Source organism: Acartia tonsa, chromosome 7 (assembly GCF_053477335.1).
Source record: "Acartia tonsa isolate MP-2025a chromosome 7, ASM5347733v1, whole genome shotgun sequence".
NCBI classification, from domain to species: domain Eukaryota; kingdom Metazoa; phylum Arthropoda; class Copepoda; order Calanoida; family Acartiidae; genus Acartia; species Acartia tonsa.
Genome location: NC_137266.1, coordinates 38,921,917 through 38,941,373, shown reverse-complemented (window position 1 = coordinate 38,941,373; position 19,457 = coordinate 38,921,917). Strand labels below are relative to the sequence as shown.

The following is a 19,457-nucleotide window of genomic DNA, read 5'->3' as shown; positions in this document are numbered from 1 at the left end:
CGTGTATAGAATCGTATTACAGGCAATTTTCCACAAAATAATAAAATACAATAATAAATTTGATACACGTTTTTTAGCTCGTACCATTGTCCCTTTGAGGCTAACACAACTGGTTTTACTCTTAATTTTTTATTTTAATATCCACGGAAAACTGTCTTTAAAACGACGCAATAAATAACAATTTACCCACTTTTTACCCACAACCATAACCATTTTGTTTAAACGTCAGTTTTCTGTCCTTGAGTAAGACAATTTTCAGTTCAGTACTTCGCTTATTTGGATATTTGGATGTTGTCATTCTTGTGTTTGTATAAGTATTTAGTATTTTTTTGTTACGCAGAATAATGGGAAAGCGTGTGGCTGGTTAATGGATTTATTAACTACTGAATATATCATTCTAATATGAGATATGTATGTTGAATATATGTCTGTTTGTTCGCTCGACTTTTAAGACCAACATATTGGTCCCAGATAAGTTTATCAAAGGTCGATTACATAGATGGAAAATACAAGAAAATGGCAAAAAGAACAACATTGGATAATGGCTTTAAAATATTTATCCATTTTTTATTTATTTGTTTTCGTTTTTTTTGTAAGGCATGATAAGTCAGATTTGAAGTACATAGTAAACTAAAAAGGCCGCTTTAAGTAGTGGAAAGGGGTGTACATAATTGATTTTTACCTTCAAATGTTATCAACATATGACCGTAGTGTAGGGATTATTAAAATTTGGCAACTAGAAAAAAAATAAAAGTTGGTATCTAACACTATACACTAACATACTCTAATAGCTTTGACTGTAAGGGCACTCTAGTAGCATTTACTTTAATAGCGGGATACAACCCCCCTCAAACCTTTGAAACCACTCATTTTACCACTCTCAAATAAAAATGCTTGGACGTCCTTGCTCCTTGGGCTATAGAAGGCTAATTTTGAATGAGATTAGCTCTTTTAAATAGGGGCTTCTATTTCTTTTATCATGGTTTTGTATACAACTTTTTTCTGGGTGTCCATTCAATATCGCATATACATATTTCTGTAGATTACAATTAGTGGTTTATACGTTTGGACACTTAACAAAATATACCAATAAATCAAAATTCAATAAAAGTCTTTAAAGTTGTCGAGCCAACGAATAAGAAATCGTTATTATAAAACTTTGAGGACTAGTGCAATAAACAGCTAAAGTCCGATTTTGCTGATTTAAATGTTACAGAGTTGTGGTTTTGAAGTCACAACCGTTTTCTTATAAGGAGAGTTCTTTGGTTAGGCTTGTTTAAAATTTGGGTTATCAAATGTTTCCCTGTTAAACGGGACAGCAATACGTTAACATACAATCTCAATTATTAAAGTCGATATTATAGCGTTTATTGATAATATTAAGTTAATTATCAGTCGACATTAAGTCAATTAATAATCTATGAGAAATACAAGGAGGGAGGGGACATTGGACTGTAAATTACATTGGTACATAAAAGTTTGTGATCCTATTATCATATTAATTGACTCAAAAACTTTAAAAACTTCTTTTGAATCTGATTAGTTATTTCCAAACTGGCGAGTTCAAACTTTTCAACCAATAATATTGATCTACAAAAGGGGTAATTTTGTTTATTATAATTGGGAATATAAATAGAGAAAGGAAATGTCAGGTAGACATTTTGTCCTCAAAAGAAAGAATAACAATAAAATGTGATAAATTATTTGTTGATTTTCTAGATTTCCAATCATATATGCAGTGTTCAATCACTTCCACAAATATGTCTCATTACAAAATCATAAGAATTGCATATTATTACAACAGAACAAAGAGCCAAGGATCTAAAGGGATAAGACAACTGCCGATAAATTGATCTACATGCCCAATGACGATACACAAAATTACACCTTCTGTAGCGTACAATTAGTGGTTAAAACGTTTGAAAAATCAACATTGTAAATCAACCCATTGAAATCCAATAAAAGTCAACAAAGTTGTTAAGTCAACGAATAAGAAAACTTTATTATAAATCTTTGGGGACTACTGTAATAATAAAACAGCATATTGTCCCCTATTTCTCTGATATACAGAATTGTCTGCACACCAGGCGATGTTTATTTGTTTGAGACAAAAGGGAGTTGGAGAATCAAGATTAATTATTTGATAATCTTATTTATGATCCCCGCCTTGTGAACTTCCCTTGCAGTTTAAGATCTCTCAAGGAATATATAAATTACTGCTTTCCCAGGAGGGGGTGCCAAATGTTGTTTCCCCGAGTTTACCAAATAATATTTCATACATTTTAGCAATTAGTAAATTTTAACCACTTTTTAAAAAACTTATTTGATATAAATATGCATACGAAAAGTATAATTCTAAGATTTTAACCTAATATTGGCACAGGTTTTAGGCTAGTTGGTGAAATAAATCTACTACATCAATTCCCCCAGTTAAAATGGTCATTTTCTAAAATATGCTTCAAATGTATTTTTTCTCAATTGAACAACATTTTAACAGGTTGAAAAGAGGAAGGCAAAATATTTTTATTAGAAAAACAAGATCAGATTAAATGAAAACTTACGCATTTGCAGTAGGAATCATCAACATATAAAGCTTACCTGAAAAACAAAAATAAAGATAGATTTAATACGCAATTTTGCTATGTTTTTATATAATTGAAATCGATTGTTATATGAAAACATCTTCACAGATCCCTTACAGTCAGAACAATTAGGAGTAAGGATGCATATTTTAAATAAAAAACACAACGTTGAACAAAGTTTAGTCTTACTATTATCATAATTTAAAACCTATAGAATATTTTAAATCTTTGTCTATCAAGCTCTATACTTTAATATTCTGAATAATAATATATGATAGCAATCCCTATCTTGTTGCTTGTATGTACAATGTTTATTGTATAACCATTAGAGTAAAACACTAGAGGGATAAAGAGTTAAATAACAGTATCTCCCCATCGCAACCGCCTTGTGCAACCTTTCTATTGGATCATTGAAAATCAACCAATGGTGTTGCTTATATCAACACAGCCAAGTAGCAGAAAATAATTTAAATGCAGACGAAAGAGGTCTTTGAAAAAGGAAGGGAGGTAGTTGTCTGTATATACATCTATACTATAGATCTGTTGTATAACCCCGAACCGCATAAAAATTCTTGAAAATCACACTTTCTTAGCAAGAGTGTTCCAACTTTAATACAAAATTATCAAAAGAGCAACAAAGGGGAAGGGGATGCTTGTGTGCTTAATCTACAACTTTTCTTTCCTCCTAAAGTTTAGCAGCTATTAAAGCAACAATTATACACTGAAGACATTTGAGTGAAGATAATTTAACGTCCATTGTTCTATCTAAAATACGCATTTACTGGACAAACGGACGGATACCTTTGTAATAGAGTAGCTACATTTCTAAAATTTATTTGGCTGCTTTGTAAAAAGTTTGAACACATTGATGTTTTAAAGATTGTCAAGTTTCAAACAAACAATAATTTTTCACAAATCCCACGCCTTGCAAGGGATACAGGGATATGCCTAAGGATGAAAAATCACCCTTCTCAGACTCCTAGACGTTCAAAGGCGGGGGTAAAGCGTTGTTTACCCACTCAAACTTTGAAATCCTACTACTGTTTTTACTCTCATTCAAAAAAAAGCTTGGACGTCATTGAATATTCCCCTAAATTTGATGAAATTTTGCGTTTTTTAGCTAAAAATATTTTGGAAAAGGATTTTTAGATTGATTTAATTTTTTTTCCTTCACGTTTATTAAAATTAAATGCGCTTAGTTATTTAAATACTGTTTACTTTTATAGCTACTCCATGACTAGGATATGTTAGTGTAGTCTACATATACGTATATTTTTATGTAAAATCAAAATAACTTGACTTGGACACACTCGAAAAATTTACAAAAAAAGACAAATTATAATATTTAATTGTCGTTTAGTATCGAATTTGCTAAAAATATGTTGGACTTTTAAAAGTTTTGACTTTATAGTTTTTTTTTATTACAAAAATATACATACAATTAATGATGAAATATTCTAAAAATCCCCAAAAAATTCTTAAACTTAGTATAAACATAAATATGTCAATTTTATGACACTTAAAAATTTCATATAAAAAGAGAGACTTGCATCTTCGCCGTTAGCTTTATCATGTTTATCAAAGTTTTATAAAATAAGAACAGTAAAATCACGTCAAGAAACAGTTAATGAGTAAATAGGCAAAGAAATCAAATACATTATTTTCTTAGGGCTAGGGACACAGTCCAGGCCATAGTAATATATAATGGGCAATGAAAAATAATAAAACCATAAAAATTCATTTTGTTCTAAATGTCAAAGTATAATGAAGATTGCGTCGGTAATAAACCCATTTATTTCACTAAAGGCTAAACAAAAACAAAGTCAACATTCATATGTCGCGAAGCAAGCACAAAAAAACTTAGTAATCCTACCTTGTATAGCAGCCGTGCAAATCCAGTTATAGCGTTTTCAAGACAGTGGAAAAAAGTAAATGCCCATATCGTGAATAAGTGAGAGGAATATTCACAAAAAATATCATAAATCTATTTTTTAAAACGCCAATATTACTGACTATTTCCTTTTTATAGACTGACGAACTTTTAGAATCATGGATTATCTGAAACATATAATTTCTAATAAGTAATTAATATTATGAAGTATTCTGATTTTTATATTACAAGATAATTTCTTAATTAAAAATTAATTTATTTTTTCACCTTGACCGATAGCAAGAAAAATCCACCTCCCTTCTACCTCCCCATTACTTTCATAAGTCAAATTTAGATTAAAAGCATAAATATACATGGAAAAACTTCATATATGTCTGTTATAAGATGGTTAAAATAATTTGTATTATTTGTACTCACTCAAGTAGATGATATCGACATCTGATACATATGTCAGTAATAAGAGTGTGGTCAATAAATTGATGGATATCCCAAATAAAGATAAACAAATTCCCCTTCTTTCAAATAAATTATTGGTTGAAAAGTTTGTTCACAGCTTGTTTGAACACTTGTCAAGATAGCACAAAGTTTTTAAGCAAACGAATACAAGAATTTCTTTTAAAACTTTGGGTACCAGCGTAATGTATAGTCCAATGTTCTTATCCTCCCTGGGTTTAACTGAGAGTGGTTAATTCAAATAGATTAAAATAGCCTTAAAGCCGCCATAACATGTGTACATGCTGATCACATTTTGAAACTAATTCTAGAAGGCTAAACAAACATATACAAATTAGTTAAACCAACTTTAGACCATTTCTAAGAGCACTAAAACTCATACAGTCACAGTATACCATCTGACTTTAGTAACCAGCTGTTTTACTGTGATATCAACATAATTTAAGGAATATGGGAAGGATTTTAAGAAAAGATCCATTTATAAAATGAAGATTTTAATTATAGATAATGGTATTCTCTGTAACGCTTTCCTAAATCAGTGTCCGTTTCTTTTAGTAAAAATTATTTGTAGCCATCGCTTAAAAAATCTTTTATAATATAGTATAAAAGTACTTACTGCTGCGATGTCAGGTATATGATAAGTTTTAAGTGTACAAAAGGCGTTATAAAAGCATAAATATTTAAGAACTTATTTTTGTGCAGTAAAAACTTCCAGAAAAAGGTCATGAAAACAAAGGGCTTGTTTTCTTTAGGCTATAGACTTCTGTATATCAAAATATGGAAAGGCTACCTATATCGTTCAAACTAGAACATAGCCCTTAGAATATAGGAAATTTAGTCCTACTAAGTCGAATTTAAAAATTTTTGGTTTAAATATGTGGACACCAACTTTTTTCACCTCATCTATGTACTGACTTTGTAGTGACTAGTGTGTTAATATAAAAATTAAACAAGGGATATTTAATCTTTAAAAAAAAACAATGTTTCTTTTTTTATTTGGGTAGTCTAAAATTTAAAATAATTTGTGACTGTTTCTGTCAAGGATAGTGTCACTTTTTTAACTATAAAGTATATTAATACACTATAACATTGTTTCAATGTGTCTTGTCATTACGGCGCTACTTGTAATAAGAATTATACCTATCCTACGCTAAAGTTACTTGAGAAGGTTTAAAATATTAATCTAAACATGATTCAGTGGATGACAAAGTAAATATAAAACTATATTCTTACCAGTCATCATATCGATGATGTTAAAATTTGCATGGGTTAAAGGGATCATGAAGCAAAAATGTCAAATATTTTCTTGAAAATTGCACCATGTTAATATTTAACAAGTCATAAAAATGCTCATTTTAATTATATATTGTATTTTAAGTATCTAATGTTTTAACTTTTCTAGTACCCTTAGTGAATTGGATAAATAAAAAATATACTTAGATTGTTTCATTGTAAGCAAAAGGGGTAAAAAATAAAAAATATAAAATCTTGTTGTTCAAATTTTTTAAAATTTACTTTTGCATTTTTCATCCTTTATTTCTGGAGTATCAGGCGAAGAAAAAGTATTCCTGATATGAAAATGATATTGATTACAAGGAGAATGTGTTAGCACATTTTTTACAATATGCAGTACAAACAAACATGCAAACACGCTTTGTTTAAAGTGTTATTAGATTTCTTTCAGGAACATAACCTTTTATGAGTCTCTATAAAGCTTTACAGAAAAACACATATCATATTACTTGAATAAATCTTTTAAAGAAGTGTTTTCAGCAAAGCTTATTCATTTTCATTAAATTGGATAATATCATATATTCTTAAAATGCAATTAAAACTTTAGTAGAAAGTTTGTTGAATATTCTAATACTTCAAGTATGAAAATTATTATGTGAAAAATCCATGTTTAAATGTATAAGTATTCAATAAATACATCAACACATCATTGTGTTTATATTCAGGGGAATTTTGGGGCAAGGATAAATTTATTAGTAGAATAGAAACATTTTTTAAAGTAAAATGGACTTTAACAAATAGATGTCAAAATATAAATTCTAAAATAGAAAAATAAAAACCAAAAAGACTTTACATGAACATATTCTTATTTAAAAGTGTATAAAACATGCAATAACAAAATATACATATTTACAAAACCAAACATTATTATATAATACTTTAATCTCTTATTGAGAGTAATATTTTCTATTTTTTTTACGTCTTCTGTCTAAACTTAAATAAATTTTATTGTACTTTATAAAACAAAAGGTGTTACTCTATAACTTTAAAATATATCTTACAATTTTAGCCAATGAAAACAAAATTATAGGTAAAGTATTGCAAACTGGGTTAGTTTTCTAATAGGCTACATGAAAAATATGAGTCAATTGATCCAATAAGCAAATTATTTGAACAAAATTGCATTAGTATTAAACATTTATATCAGTAGAATAACAATAATTTTTGCTATTTATTATATCTTACTGTATTGAAGTTTAACTTGAAAGCAAATTGTATTTAAAAAATTGCCACTCCTCAACAAAAAGAAATAAAACGTCTTAAAACAATATCTACATATTTTAGTTCAGAACCCCTATAAGAAAAAACAACATTTTTGTATATTAAAATCCAGCCGCATCTTTAACTCTATTATAATTTTTTAACAGAGAGGTTTGTTTGACTGTTTCTTTTTCTTAGTATATCTGAAACGGTTAAACTCTCTTTAAAGTTGAATACAGTTTGTAGAAAAGGTTTTAGGCTATTTTTTAGATTGAAAGTCAATCCTACCAAATCAAAAAGATGTTTTTTTATATAAAAAGAGGTACAAAATAGATTTTCAAAAGGAATATTTTGATATTATTTGGTTCAACAATAAAATGCTATAATCTCTAAATTAACGGCAATAAAAAAAAGTAAGCATAAATGGATGCAAAAGAGAGAAAGAGGAGAGAAAGAGAGAGAGAGAGAGAGAGAGAGAGAGAGAGAGAGAGAGAGAGAGAGAGAGAGAGAGAGAGAGAGAGAGATAGAGAGGGAGCGAGAGAGAGAGAGAGAGAAAAGAGAATAAAAATAAAGAAAAAGCTACTGTGGTAGTGGTATAAAAAAAGATAATCTTATGACTACAAGCAACTCTAAATGTTTATACAAAAATACCACATCTTAGGTATTATCTTATCTTATTTTGTTTTAAAAAACAAGAATGTGTAATTCAATTATATTTTGTATCAAAACAGTAAAAGAATGTGCTTAAACTTGACTTACAGACTTTCTCCAAATGATTTAGGAGTCGTAACATTTTTAATATCAATCCCCATCGTCACAAGAATCTTCATTTAGGGTTTGAATTTAATAGAATGATTCAGCTAATGATGTACTGTGTACATCCTAATTTTTGCAAAAACGTATCCTAAAAATTGCGCAACAAGAATTCTAAATTTTAATTGTTGTAAAATAAGATCATAATTTATTTAGAAATTTTGATACCGAAGTTACTCTACAAGTCTCCTCTATTGGTCTGTAAGTCCTTCAACTATTATTTAATTAAGCACAATAAAACTTTGCTATTCTTTGAATTAATCGTCCTTGTTGGATAAACTCTCAATGAGTTATGCCTAGTGATTAGAACTAATAAAAACTATTAGGCAATTATATTTTATCAATAAGCTTTAGTTAGTTCATTTATCGTATTAGGAGCGTAGCTACTTTAAAACTATGGTATGTATGTCAAAAATTAAATTGATTGTGTAAATTGTTATTGCTACGCTTCTTAAAAGCATAATAATCTGATAAAAATCCTACATCAAATAAACGTTAGATAAAGGTAATGCTATTCGGCGTATTATCCCTGCGGGGGGCCAAAATAAAACTGCTACTTTTTCTCTATGTAGCACATTACTACAGCAGGTGGGCAAAACCTAACCTTTCAAGTGGCCGACAAATCAACATTTTATTTGGCTTTTTATTATTATTATTAAACTTTAACCATCAAGGACAAAAATGTCCATAATTTGTATCGTTAAGATAACAAAATAGAAAAGAATAGTAAACTTTAATTCAGAATAAATAGGATAAAATAAAATAAAAATACCAAACAAACAATGGATTACATAGCCACTGTAAGCGTATGTGTGTGTATGTGGAAATGCAGCCCTGTAGGTTCAAAAATCTTTGGGGTTCTTTTAATACTATATAAACCTAACCTAACCAAATTCAAAATTGCTAAAATATGCTTTTTAGCAGTTTTACCAGAAATATACCCTTTTGTTTGAACTTGGCTGATTTTTATGCTTTTTAAAGATGATTATCTTATTCTTAACAATTTTGTTTATGGAATCATTAATAAAAATTTAAACAATGTTATACAAATTAAGAATTATGTAATCAGGGAGGGAGATGACAATGGTAGTTTAATTAATCTTCCGCCCTTTACAAAATGGAGAAGCATATTTGGAGTCGAGTGTGAAAATAATTTATCTTCAATTGTCCTGTCCCTATATCCCTGATTATTACGACATTTTCTAACTAGATTAACAATGGACACAGTGATATGACAATGGACAATAAATTAATTTTCCCACATTTTTATTAGCCGTGATAAAAAAAACTGATCCTTACCTTGTGAATCATTATGCAGGCCCTCTTGAATAAGATCCAGAGCTAGGCTAGTGTGGCCATGAGCATCACCCGCCTCGCTCACAGCAGCCCCGCCTGGGTGGAAGGTGAGGACCCCCGCGTGCCCGCCCACTCCGACCCCAGGGTCACGCACAGAATCTGAAATAGGAGATTTATAAGTCATTTCGCAGGTATTATCAACAAATCTTTGAAAAAGACATTTTTTATTGTATAATAGTTAACGTTTACATCATATAAAATGGATGTAAGAATATGCGTGGATATTATGAAAGAGGAAATATTATCGTCAATTTAGATGGAACTTGTTCATTGGTCAATTTCTTCATTCAGTAGAAGGGAGGGAATGGAGTAAAGGTGGGTATGGCTATTTTAGCCCGATGTAAATTTCACTTTATTAGAGAACATGAAAATCTGGGATAATATATCCATTAAAATAAAACAATTTAAAAATATATTCTATTCAATGTCTACAGAAACAGATCGTCAAACTGACAGACGTACGGACAAACCTAAATCTATATTAAAACTTTGTCTGTCCTTTTTTAATATTTGTAATATACATTTTTTTATCCTTTCTATTAATACTATGGTATGCAGATAGAAAAATCGTCTAAAAGTAGCACAGCCAAAATAGTTGAATAAAATTATATAATGCAAAAAAATACACAAGCATTTCATCTATTAAGGAAGTACAGACAATTCAAATTCATATAAAAGCTGTGCTGGTGGAAGCACAATTATTTGCGGAAATGTAAGTACACTATTATATATATCTAAATGGTGTGGTCACGATAGAACCATTATCCTGGGAAGAAATATCATGATATCAGGTGTTGCCACAACACAACAAGAAAAAAGGCAAAGTTTTATTCCAGGAATGGTAAATACATTAAAGTAAAAAAATAGAGGGGGCACGATCTACATGTAACTATACCCACGGAATGGGGACCTTGTCCCGATTTTTTTATTGGGTCTTTAAAATCAGCTAATAGCGTTAGAAGTAAACACAGACTAGTCCCTATAAAAAAAACCATAAATCAATTTGCTAACAGACTAAGAAGGCCTCCGACATATGGACAAGGTAGTTGTCTGTATTATACATCTATACTTATAAATTTATTGTTTATAATCTAAAATTTTAGCAACATTGTGCGACAATACTTTAAAAATTTCCATCCCTATCCCCCCTAAAAAATTGTTACATCTCAAAATCTTTGGACTAATCAAATAGAACTTTAAAATATTTGTGAGAAATCTAAGGGTTACAGGGATAGTTATATGGACGTTAAATTATTCGTTCATCAATTCTTCTTTAAGTAGCTTGAATTGTAAGGAAATAAAGCACTGTGGTATAAAGGGTTCCACGACAAACGTAAGAGTCCCAAACGTCAGAGTGGAAAAACATCAGAGTGGACAAACGCAAGAGTCCCAAACGTCAGAGTGGGACAAACGTCAGAGTGGACAAACGCAGGATTTTTGGGACAAACGTCAGAGTGGACAAACGCAGGAGTCCCTAAATTTTTTTTCAATTTTGAATTTTTCTTTAATTTTTTATTTTTTTTTCAATTTTGAAATTTTTTTCAATTTTGAATTTTTTTTTCAATTTTGAATTTTTTTATCCACCCTCCCCCCCCCCCCTTTATTCGGTCCCCTTATTTTTCTTAGATAGGTTAGGTTAGGTTATAGGCCAGGGGGCCGAGCGCTGCGGCTAGGCAGGCTAGGGGGCCGAGCGCTGCGGCCATAACCATTATTTTGTAGACAGTGGTATAAAAAACTTTCAAAATTGTCATATAATTAAAATAGCATAGACTCTGATGTTTTACTTAAGCAATGTCCACTCTGACGTTTGTCCACTCCGACGTTTGTCCCACTCTGACGTTTGTCCACTCTGACGTTTGGGACTCTTGCGTTTGGGACTCTTGCGTTTGTCCACTCTGACGTTTGGGACTCTTACGTTTGGGGTAGGACCGTATAAAGAAGTAGGAACTTTAATTCTTTTTGTGGATCTTAAACTAACTAAATATAAATTTCACCCAAATGTTACACGATTTACATCAGTCAGAAAAACTTAACAGATTAACAACAACAAAAGTATTTTTTCATTCAAAAATTTGCTTTTTACAATATATTTGAAGTTTTCTTTGAAGACATTTTTTTTGGAAAACTATCATTTATTAAGATTAGCAAATTGTTAAAATTTGTATAAAAGAAAATTTGTTTACATTTTAAAAGAAAAACTAACTTTTAAATAAACTTTTTCTGAACATTATCGCGATTTTAAAGAATTTTAAAGGCAAGAATCTAACTAATTCATTTTTCGATGTAGTCATGTTTTTATTAGGCTACCAAGCTATTTGAATTAGCTATTTGACCCTTCATATATAGCTTTGTATATTTTCTATTTCTAATCTATATTTAAAAGACAGGTACAGATTTTCAGAAATTTCAATCGTATAATTTTGTTGATTTAAGACAATCGACAATAAATTTATGCATCTATAATGATAATTATCAAAATTACCACCACTGTAGAATAAAATAATTGGTTGAAAAGTCAACGAATAACTGAAAACGTGTTTACCTAACTTTAGGGACCAGTGTAATTTTCAGTGCAATTACCTCTCCTTCCCAGTTATTTACCCTTCTAATTCTATTCCTTTTAAATATCCACTTTCATTTCGATTAAATCTTCATTAGAATAAATAAATTTTAAAGATGTGGATAGGATAATGGAAGATAAATTGACTAGTAAAATTAAAGATAAAATAACACAAACAATATAAGATCAAAATGTATGAATATATGTGCCTATTCCTAAGAAAAGCTAACAAATTCGTGATCAATATCTATGAATATAGCCACATAATGTGCCGGTCCTGTGGACATTTAATAATAACAATATAACATTAAATGGTCAAGCATCCTTTTTCTTTGATAAGCACAGTACCGAGAGAGGAATAAGGCAAAGTAGACAGATTATTTATAAGCACTCATACTGAAAACTACTCAATTTAGTAACATGGTGTCGTATTCTAAGCAAGATGGTGTTTTGTGCTTATCTCTACATATATCATTAATATGAACGAAATGTCTTTGCAAAATACAGGCTTAACTAATTGTGGTGCACCGTGTTCCAGAAAATCCAAAAAATGACAAAAAATCATAGAGAGTGTATATTTTAAAATTTTGATGAAATTTTATTTAAATATCAATAAGTATCCACATATCTTTCAATATAATGGCGAAATTTTAAATATCTCCATCCTGGCTGGCACAGGATGCCAGCAAACCTGACAGGGTCATACAGGTAAAGAGCAAAAATATTTTGTTTGCCTTAAACTAAGCATTTTAAGTTACCAAATACTAAAATATCCTATACTAGTAAATACCAATATGAAATTTAAGTGTTTAAGTCAATTTCAGGCTCCAGGTATGATCCAGCAGGTCCTGATCCCTCAGAAATCTTTCAACAGCTCTTGAGACCGCAATTTTGACCTATAGACTTCAAATTTTAAACATAGGCTTATCTAACAAGTATGCATGACCTACTGAAATTATATGAAAATCTGCCGCCGTTTTCCCGCCGATCGCCGCTGCCGAAACTTATTTTTTGAGATTTCTAATCTAAAGTTTACAAACAGATGAGCCTATTTCTTATTTATTTTCTGTGTGTATATGTAGGGAGGGAGGGGACAATGGGCTGTTTATTATAATAGTCCCCAAATTCACAAAATAGCGTTTTCTTATTTGTAGGCATAATAATTTGTGGGACTTTTATTGAATTTTGATTGATTGGTTTATTAGTTGAGTGTCCAAACGTTTCAATCACTAATTGTAAATTATAGAAGGGGCAATTTTGTGTATTAGCATTGGGAATGTACATTAATTTCTCGGCCATTGTCTAATCCCTATAAATCTGATATGTAAGGCTTTCATTTTATTTTCAATTTACTTGAAAGGAAGCATTTTCTATCTTAAACAATACAAATTCTACTTGTCTTTTTTTAACAAGTATGATAAACCTTTGGAAAAAGGTTGCTTAATAAAAGGGTGAAGGGAGTAAATAATGCTAACAAATTAAATAAGAATATATATTTAAACTAGAAAACCACATAAAATTTTTTAAACTTCTAGCTTTAATGGGTTCAGATGTGGAAATAAGTGGGGCAAACCCCCCCCCCCCCAATAAAAAGGTAAAATGGTTCAGATAAGAGCCTAGACATTTAGGGATAATCTTTATTTAAAACTTTTCTTTATTTTTAGTTTAATTGAATAAGTATTGGAAATCAGTTGAAAAATAAATAACTTTTATATCTTAAAAATTGTTATTTTTTTTACAGACCCAGTATCTTTAGGGCTTAAAAAAACAAACTTCGCATACCTTCGCATACACAGGGTAAAGTTCTCTGATATTATACATACATCTAATATCACCATGTAAGAGGATTTGCTTGCGCTCTTTTGCGCTTAAGAGATCTGGAACCAAACGTAAAATTTTCATTAGAAGAAAATTGTCTATTTTACAGAAATCGGGTATGCTAAGAAAACCATCTACAATTACAACAAAAAATGGAGATTTGACTTATTATAAAAGCTAAACGTATATATTATTGCATACTGATTCCAAAAATATATAATACTTAAAAATAGCTTTAAAAATAAAGGGTCCACACTGATTTAAAATGTAGTTTAGTTGACCTTAAAAATAGTTGTTTACAATGATGAAAAGGAACTTAATTCCACACCTCTGGTATAATTACACGTAAAATTCTTATTTTTCATAGTAAAGAGCTAATTCTTTCGGCTTTATTTCCAAAAACTTGTGTATATTACTAAACAATTGTTTAAAAGTGTATTTTCCAAAATGTAAAAAACGATTTTTTGTCATTTGTTGGAACATAGTGTGGTGTTTAGTTTGACACTAAAAATTAAATAAATAATAGTGCCATTAAACCAAATTTAAAGGTATAACTATAAGTAGTCTTCAAGTCAAAATAACATATACATTGATGACAGGACGATGATTTAAAGTAAATAATTTAAGCAAAATAAGTTGTTCTACTGTTATAGTATGATAAAAAATAACCTTAGCACTAGTCTAATAATATTCTGTATTCAGCTACTGAAAATATGAGGAAAAGGGATGTGTAAATTTTAATAAAAAAATTCAGATACAATTATTACTTGCATTGAAGTAACGCAACAATAAAAAGGTCACAATAGTTAACAAGAAGTTTTAGCTGTTATTCTGTAATAATATAGCAGATTTATGACATACTTATGTAAAGTAGTGTTTCAATATCAATTAGAGTAATTTGAAATTACAGTAAATATCGGCTGCTATTGTAAAAGCGTATGTGTCACTCTGTTGAGTGATAATCTATTGTATTAAAACACACACAAAAATTGTTAACACTTTTTAACCTCATTATCTAAACCCTTATCTATGATAACAACCAAATGAGGCAAAAATATCATAAAATAGTTGTAAAAAAAAAGTTATTATGTTGAAAAAAATGGTGGAATATTTATTTTGTTCAAACTTCCTTATTTGTATGTAGATTAGTATTATAGATATTTACATTTTAAACAAAAAAAAAACATTAAAATTTTGAGGAAAAAAAATAGGATTGTAAGACAATAACTGTTACTAGTATATGTTAAACTCTTATTCTAAAATATTTTGATATTCATATGTGTGTGTGTGTCTCTGCATGTTAAGCAAGATCTCTAAAACGGCTAAATAAACTTATTTTAGACAGGTTTAATGCTATTATATTAAGGGATAGGTGAATCTAATGGGAAAAGGCATATTTATTTTTCTCTAATTTATTTTAACAAATACTTCTCCCTTTCTAGGCCCACTTTTTTTATAATTGTGCATAGATAAGAAAAAATTAAAACATAATGAACCTTAACAATGAAAAAAAATTGTAAAATTTTAAAATCTGAAATAGTTTACATTCATATGTTTTCATAAAAATAATAGATAGGACAATGAGAGTTTAATCATTTTCTACTACTTATCCAGCGTGGAATTATTCCAATGGTGGCAGGGACGTCCAAGCTTTTTTTGAGGGGGTTCTAATGTATTTTCCATAATTTTGAGAGGGGTAAAATGACGGGTTTTAAAGTTTGAGGGGGGGTAAACACCGAAATGAGTATAACCTTCCACAAATAGAATCTTTTATTGTCATTTCCCTAACCCCAAACTTCATCTCTAACTATGTTTCAAAACTTCAGTGAATAAGGGAGAGAGCACTTAAAGAAAAAAATTCTACAATCAATATTTTGGCCAAGCGAAAATTGATTATTATCTCTCTTCTTAATCCAATAATGATTTTTGTGAATAGTGAAGGTGGTTTGTTTGAAGCTCAAGATCTCGGAATATTCAAGTTCCAGTGAGTTTAAATTGTCATGGAATCTTTATAAATGTATTGGGGTTAATCTGTTTAAAATATATTTTTCAACATTGCCTAATCCCTTGGAATAGTAAAAAAGTTAAGGCTATCTAGAAATTAACAAATGGGTTCCTCCCTTTGCTTGCATTCTTTAATTCTAATAAAAATACGCTAAAGCTGTAAAATAACAAGGATGACAACATTCATAAATGCGAAGCTCTGAAACGATAGGACAAATATTAGAGTTAAACACTAGAGGGAGAAAGGGTTAAATAACTGTAACACCCCATCGCACTGCCCTAGTACCGACTCTCAATTGGGTCATTGAAAATTGGTGTGTGGTGTGTATTACCACAGCCAAGTAGCAGAAAACAATTTGGTAGCAGACGGAAAAGGTCATTGAAAAGGGGAGGGAGGTAGTTACATACATCTATTGAATTGAATCAACAGAATATAAATGTATTAGTCTAAATAAAACGTGAGTACTATTATTGCAAAACTGCTCCATTACAGGATACTGTTTAAGGACATATTTGCTTTAAATTACATACAAATATTACATAATTTTAATCGATTAATATCCTTGAATATTTGTTTCTTTTCGTGAATATTACCGATATATGTGCATATAAATTAGCATTTTACTGTTTTTTTTATGCAATAACGCATTTATATTACTTTAAGAAATCCCATTTCCAATATAAAATAAACAAGAATAAAATTATCTATAAAAGCGAAGTTTATTGGACTAACAAACTATATTATTTAATAGCATAGAGTGACCACGCTTTCAAACTCTTAAAATACACTTCATAAAACTACCAATCTTATATTATGCGAAGCTACTCTATACATTACTCACCAAGGGTTGCGACAGCCACTGTGTCTAAGTTGTTAGAGAATCCTTTGGACAGGTGCTTGTCGCTAAGGGTCAGGTAATCCCTGCAGGGTCCTCCAGTTACCGGGACAAGGGGCAGGTAATCTGCAAAGCAAAATATTATAATATTATCAGAAAAAAAATAATAAAGCAAGATATAGTTTCAAGAAGTTTTTTTACATGAAGCAAATGATTGATGATTCTGTTAAACACAAATTAAAAAGCTTATTATATTTGGAGGGCTGGTTTAATGCTATTATTCATGGAAAAAGCCCATTTCTAGAAGCGTAGAAGAAAGGTTTTTTTTAATTGCATGACTATTGTCTCTTAGTTCTTAAGCTGCCTTGCAATGAGCTATTTAAGGTAAAATATTTGTAATTATATCAAACGGCTGATGTAACAGCTGCGTGTAACAGCTGCGTGTAATAGCTCACCTTTAATAAATTGTTTGCTGTCTACCAGGCCGGTGAAGTCCTTAGAGAATGTTGTTTGAAATTGCGGCACTGTGCTGCTTCTCACGGTTGCTTCGTTGGGCGCCTGACTGATAATAACCGAAGCTGGATAACTGCTGGTGAGTGTATAAGGTACAGTGCAGGTGTAAGGTACAGACGCCTGTAAAAATAGATATATCATTACTTGGATCTTACACCAGATTTGAGATTATCATGTACTCTAATAAAGTGAAACTTATAGTTGACAAAATAACGATTCAGTCCATCCACTGAATTACTCGGACGAACGTCCCCACATAGCCTAATTACATAGAAGCTTCGCTTTAACAAAGTTGTACCTGGACGGAAATAGCTGGAGGTATAATGTCTGTATTTGAAGATGTGTAGGTGCTGGGTAGGTCTGTACAGGAGTAATATGTTCCAGTTCCTGCAGGTTTCGAGGATTATTTCTTTAATGCAATAATTTAAAAGTATTCTAATCTATATTTCCAGTATGGCTTCGAAGCCGATTAATATCCACTGGTTCTCAGCCAAATTCTCAAAAAAAATTTCTTCATGCGTAAGAGCCGGTTTGATTTTTAAAGAAAAAAGTCCATGCTATGCTTTTTGATATAATTTAAACATAATTTCTTTTGTAATGTCTATTGTTTTTTAGAATTCTTTCTTAATAGATTCAAATTCACATAAAGAAATTTGATTTTAAGTGTTATAAAACGTTGACAAAACAATATAAATAATCCTGAACCTAGAGCATCAGAGAATGTGGACTTTACAATTGGATCCGAGAGAATTTGATCAACAGTGACGGGTATCGAACCAAAGGTGTCAGAAATATCTGTGTCTGCTGTGGGAAGCTCTGATACAGTAATTTCAATAGGAACCTAAAAATAAAGGTTCTTTTATTAAAGTGTTTCTTTTTCTACGGGTATACAAAGTATTTTGTCTGTTAAATGGTCAAAATTGTGACCAATTTAACTATAAAATAGAACTTTTAAAATCTAATGACACATAAAAGAGTTGCTGTGCTATGAAAAAAAAACCAATTTAATCATAATAAGACTAGAAATAAGAATTAGTTAAAGCAGTAGCCGCCCAAAATCATAATGAAAATTATTCCGCGGGCTGGTCAATTTGGGGTTACTTTAATTTTACAAGTCTAAGCAGATTAATAAATATTCTCACAGGGAAGGGGAGGGTGTGGCCCTTGAGGGGATAAGTTAAGAAGTAGACTGGCCTACAAATTTGAATTTTTAAAAGGGGTGTTGAAAATCCCCGTTCTCCTTCGTAATTAAAATCTCTTCATAAGTTAATAGCTCCATATTTTGATTAGTTTCTTACTACCCTGATTAATAAACGACCCAGAGTAGGCTAGCTTATTATTCCATTACAAATTAACATTGAATGGTAACATTAATGAATTGTCAGTAGCCCGGTGATACAGCCATAGATCAATGGGAGATAAATATTATTTCCCAAAAAAACAGTAAAATATTGCGATAACCTTACTTTATGATGTTTGTAAATAAAAAAATAATCAAAATATCACTATTAGAATATTGTGAACAATGGGTTATAGTAAGATGGCTTAATGATGGCCTTATTGTCGACGTAAATATCAAACAAAATGGCTATAATAAAAGTGTAAAATTCGTATTTTCAACATTTGCTTAAATGAAATGACGCTCTATGTATCTTGAATCTGAATCTTCAAAATTTTAATGTTTAAAATTTTAATATTTTTTTGGAAGTTTGAAGCTTTTTTAGCTAATAGCAAATTTCGCGATAGGACGCGGACGCTAGGTGGTGAACTGAAATTAGTTTCCGAATGTGAACACATTTTCCTAGGTGTTTCCCAATCCTATCTCAATATTTGCTACTAGCTAAAAAAAACCTTCAAACTTCCAAAAAAAAATCTAAATTTGAAAAATTAAAACTTTGAATGTATAATGTATAAATCGTTAATACATTCAAATTAAGATTTTTTTTTGAAGTTTGAAGGTTTTTTAGCCAGTAGCAAATATTGAGATAGGATTGGGAAACACCTAGGAAAATGTGTTCACATTCGGAAACTAATTTCAGTTCATCCGCTAGGTACACTTTCGGAAACTAAATTGGAGTTCATCTTGAATCTAATTGAAAACAAGCTAAAGTCCTTTAAAAGTTCCCCTTTAAGATATT

At 30.2% G+C, this 19,457-nt stretch overlaps 1 protein-coding gene across 6 annotated transcripts in view; it reads right to left on the bottom strand.

The window, feature by feature from the left end:
• The window catches only part of LOC145323722 (uncharacterized), a 174,989-nt gene that overhangs the window by 149,277 nt on the left and 6,255 nt on the right, over window positions 1–19,457 (bottom strand). For all 6 annotated transcript variants that reach the window (XR_013881074.1, XR_013881073.1, XR_013881075.1 and 3 more), the window contains exons 3-7: window positions 18,025–18,160; window positions 17,618–17,706; window positions 17,262–17,439; window positions 16,813–16,932; window positions 9,532–9,687 (exon numbers count right to left, since the gene is read on the bottom strand). Coding sequence is in view for 2 of the 6 variants with exons in the window: in XM_080166204.1 (XP_080022330.1) it covers window positions 9,532–9,687; window positions 16,813–16,932; window positions 17,262–17,439; window positions 17,618–17,706; window positions 18,025–18,160 (679 nt within the window). In the remaining 4 variants the exon portion in view is untranslated. The remainder of the gene's footprint in view (window positions 1–9,531; window positions 9,688–16,812; window positions 16,933–17,261; window positions 17,440–17,617; window positions 17,707–18,024; window positions 18,161–19,457) is intronic.